The 4364-nt window shown below is 33.4% G+C and overlaps 1 protein-coding gene and 1 long non-coding RNA gene across 2 annotated transcripts; one reads left to right on the forward strand and one right to left on the reverse strand.

Moving 5' to 3' along the window:
* Positions 1-1801: 1801 nt before the first annotated feature.
* Positions 1802-2182, reverse strand: LOC112468991. The gene has a single exon (XM_025038434.1). The coding sequence runs from the start codon at positions 2180-2182 to the stop codon at positions 1802-1804; it is 381 nt and encodes a 126-aa protein (XP_024894202.1).
* Positions 2183-2276: 94 nt separating this feature from the next.
* LOC112468992 lies at positions 2277-4364 on the forward strand. The gene is made up of 6 exons (XR_003042445.1): positions 2277-2349; positions 2714-3005; positions 3095-3253; positions 3343-3501; positions 3729-4098; positions 4308-4364. It is a non-coding gene; the product is annotated as an uncharacterized LOC112468992 (long non-coding RNA).

Genomic DNA, 4364 nt, shown 5'->3' on the forward strand with positions numbered 1-4364 from the left:
ATAATTATCGCTCGTCAAAAGCAAAAGCTAAGTAGTAGAATACGGCATATCTTCCGAGCAATATTGGGACGTTGTTAAAAAAAATATATAAGAGTATTTGAAATAAATTTAATTATCAAGCCAACGTTTTGACCTTACTTGGTCTTTCTCAGGACATACCATAGAATTACATCTAAAGATAATAATAAAGGAATAAGAATAAAACTAAGCAAGATGAGGTACCTATTATTATTATTATTTATTGTTAACTTCAGCTACATAGCCAAGAAGTGGACTTGGTTTACAAATAACCTTAATCATTCATCCTTCCATTCAACACTACTATCCTAATTTACAAGTAACTATTGCACATATTGATACACAATTGACCTTCTATGTTTTAATCCAACTTTTTTTTCGCTCTTTTTTTTCTAACGCTGACCGTTCTTTATATAATCTTAACAATATCTTCTCTTTGATGCTGCCCATTTTATCATTCCAAAGCCTCTCTAATCTTTCTTTATTATTCTTACCTAATTCTATACACCAATTTTTTATCGCTTCGCATTCTGATACATAATGATTCGTGTTATCCCTACCTTGTTTACAAAACATACAAATACCTCTCTCCCTTTTCAATCAATACATATTTGCGTCCTCTAAATTACCACATCTTAAGTTTACCAGTGCTCTAATAATTTTGCCTTTATCATATTTATCCATATATTCCTTCCTCAAATATTTAGGGCCACCTATTTCTCTACTTAAATTCTTATATTTCTTATTATACCTAGAATTTAAAATATTACTTTCCTCAATTTGTCTTTGCACATCTTCATCTCTTTTACTCATTTCCTTAACTAAATCTCTTCCTTCCCTTCTTAAAGCATCCACAGCCATAGTACTCCAACCATTCCTATTAAAATATTTTGATCTTTCTCTATCATATCTATCTTTCCAATCATTTCCTTCTTTATCTAACCAGCACATTTTAATCCATCTATTATCATCAGCTGCTCTAATTTTTTCTTCATATCTTATAGCCCTTATCCCCCACCCTATTCTTAATTTCTTTAATCCCAACTTCTTTGACATCATGTATCTTGGGGTACAAAATTTCAAATTAAAAATCCATCTAACGTAGTCCAACATAATTTTTTCTAATTCTTTTCTTTCCTCCCATCCCCATATTTTTACACCATACGAAATCACACTTTGAACCAAATATTTAAACAACATCAACCTTCTACAAAAATCGTTTCTACAAATTCTTTCCCCCAAACCCCAAACTTTATTTACCGCAATCCTCCCTTTTCTGCATAAATCTTTTACATGTTCTGCATATTTTTCATTCCTGCTGAACATAAATCCCAAATATTTAAACTGTTTAACTTTTTCAATTTCTTTATTATCCCATTTCCACCTTTCAAATTTTTCCCTACCTTTTTTATTGAACACCATCATCTTAGTCTTTTCGGTACACAATACTATTTTCCTTTTCCTAAGAAATCTTTTAATTGTATCCATCATATCTAACATCGCAACCCTATTTTTAGCTAAAAATACCATATCGTCCGCATATTCTAACGACCATACTCTATCATTTCCTAGTTTAACTCCGCCGATTCCTCTATCCTTCAATACATTCCTAATGTCCGCTATAAACAAGTTGAATAAAAGTGGACTCAGAACACAGTCTTGCCTCACGCCTTTCGTAACCCTGAATTTTTCTGTTAATCCATCCTTCGTTCTAACTGCAACTTCCGTAGTTTCATAAATTTCTTCCATCTTCTTTACAAGCTCTTCTTCAATTCCCATCTTCCTAAGAATCTTCCACAGCTGACCTCTCTACATTATCAAAAGCCGCCTTCAAGTCAACAAAGAACGCATAGACCTTGTCCTTCTTTCCAACCTTATCCTCCCTGTGTGTTAGATGATCCAATACAAAAATGTTATCCATCGTTGAACGTCCTTTCCTAAATCCCGCTTGACTCTCCGGCAGCAAACCTTTTTGTACCACAATCTTCTCCAACCTTCTGATTATCTTCGCATATATTTTATAGGCTGAGCACAGGAAAGAGATTCCCCTGTAGTTTCCAACCTTATTTACCTCTCCTCTCTTATATAGAAGGACTATAATTGAAGTTCTCCAATCCTTAGGAATACATCCCTCACTCCAGACTTGATTAAGGCCCGCATTCATAGTCAAGGCTTATTTTCAAGATCTTCTTAAGTACAGTTTTAAGATGGCGCTTTGATTCACAGTCATAAAACAAGTCTATACTTGAGAAAAATCTCAAAGCGTAGCTTGTCGAAGACGATCTTCTTTCAAAGCATCTTATTATGATTCATAAACTTATCTCATTCGTTGTAAGTAGGGACTGAAGATTATCTTATTAGTTATAATATTTATAGTCGTTTAAGATTATCTTATTTGACATATATTTTGTTAAATAAGACAATCTTCGTCAAGTCGTGGTCATAGACGACTTAAGCAAAAGCAAATTCAAGATTATTATTAGTAAAGTGAGACGAAAGTGTAATATATTTTTATCAGTGATATAAATAATATCATTTGTAATATAAATGATATCTTTATTATGTATAATACAAATAATATCTTTATTATTATAATGTATCATTTATTTGATATTAATGTCCGTGAGGTTATAGGTTATACTCTTACAGCAATAATCATATTAATCCTATATTACTTTATTTTTCTATTTTTTAGGAGAAGGATCGAGAATCTCGACTACCGCTCGACACCCTCATTCTTTCGCACAAGATACGAAGGCCCGAGGATTTCAGTGGAACATTGCATATTTCTGTATCTGCACCATAACCTAAGTAGAAGGATCGAGAATCTCAACTACCGCTCGACACCTTCATTTTTTTGCACATTGTAATACGAAGGACCGAGGATTTCCGGTGAAAATCATTCTGAACACAGGGCCTGCTTCACACGCTTTAGACCTTGGATGTTCCACGTACAACAGGATTTACACCTGTCACCTGTTGTTCACGTAAGTTGATAATCACGCACGGTACATGTAATGCATGTTTGATTGCAATCTAATATTATCTTAACTATTAACTTGAAAAATTTTTACAGCTATAATCAGAGCAAACTCTAGTGCTTGAAAGAAAGTCGAACTACGGAGGACCGAGGATCTCGGCCAGAGTTCGGCGTGAGGACAAGGCCTGCTTCACACGCTTTAGATCTTGGATATTCCACGTACAACAGGATTTACACCTGTCACCTGTTGTTCACGTAAGTTGATAATTACGCACGGTACATGTAATGCATGTTTGATTGCAATCTAATATTATCTTAACTATTAACTTGAAAAATTTTTACAGCTATAATCAGAGCAAACTCTAATGCTTGAAAGAAAGTCGAACTACGGAGGACCGAGGATCTCGGCGAGAGTTCGGCGTGAGGACAAGGCCTGCTTTACACGCTTTAGATCTTGGATATTCCACGTACAACAGGATTTACACCTGTCACCTGTTGTTCACGTAAGTTGATAATCACGCACGGTACATGTAATGCATGTTTTATTGCAATCTAATATTGGCCTAGTTTACACCGATTTCTTGATACGCGTATCAAATAGTATATTTGAACTGATCAGCCAATAATCAGACTTATTTACCTACTAGCTACTTACTATTTAATACGCGTATCAAGTGATTGGTGTAAACTAGGCCATAATCTTAACTATTAACTTGAAAAATTTTTGCAGCTATAATCAGAGCAAACTCAAGTGCTTGAAAGAAAGTGGAACATACATTTATATTTTATTTTTACTAATAATGGATTTAGCAAATCTTGAAATTCGAGATATTGATTTTTTTAATGGAGAAGAAGAAGAAGACGAAGAAATACAGTTACGTGCACCGAAACGGTACATTCGTGATAAACAAAATTCATTTGAATTTTATAATGAAAGAGAATTCAAAAAAAAATTTCGATTTTTAAAGAATTCCATTATGTTTGGTATTTTACCATTAGTAGAGGAAGGACTAGCCAAAATAAATAATCGCGGTTTGCCAATAAGTCCTGTTTTACAATTATTGATATGCTTTAGGTTCTACGCAACAGCAAGTTTTCAGGTAAGTTTATCCTGTTGTGTGTGTGTGTGTGTGTGTGTATGAGCTGCAAAAATAAAATTTACGAAAAAAAGTATATATATATTTAAATATAAAAGAATAGTACAAATTAATTGAAAAATTTTATTTTTGCACTGCCGTATTTGGCGAGTCTTTACTTATTTATGTAATTCACATAGCGGTATAGATTCACTCACCATTTATTTTTACAGCTTGTTATGGGAGACGTGATACAAATTTCACAATCTACAATATCAAGAATTATTTTT

Source organism: Temnothorax curvispinosus, unplaced genomic scaffold (assembly GCF_003070985.1).
Source record: "Temnothorax curvispinosus isolate PA1 unplaced genomic scaffold, ASM307098v1 QBEX01002360.1, whole genome shotgun sequence".
NCBI lineage: Eukaryota > Metazoa > Arthropoda > Insecta > Hymenoptera > Formicidae > Temnothorax > Temnothorax curvispinosus.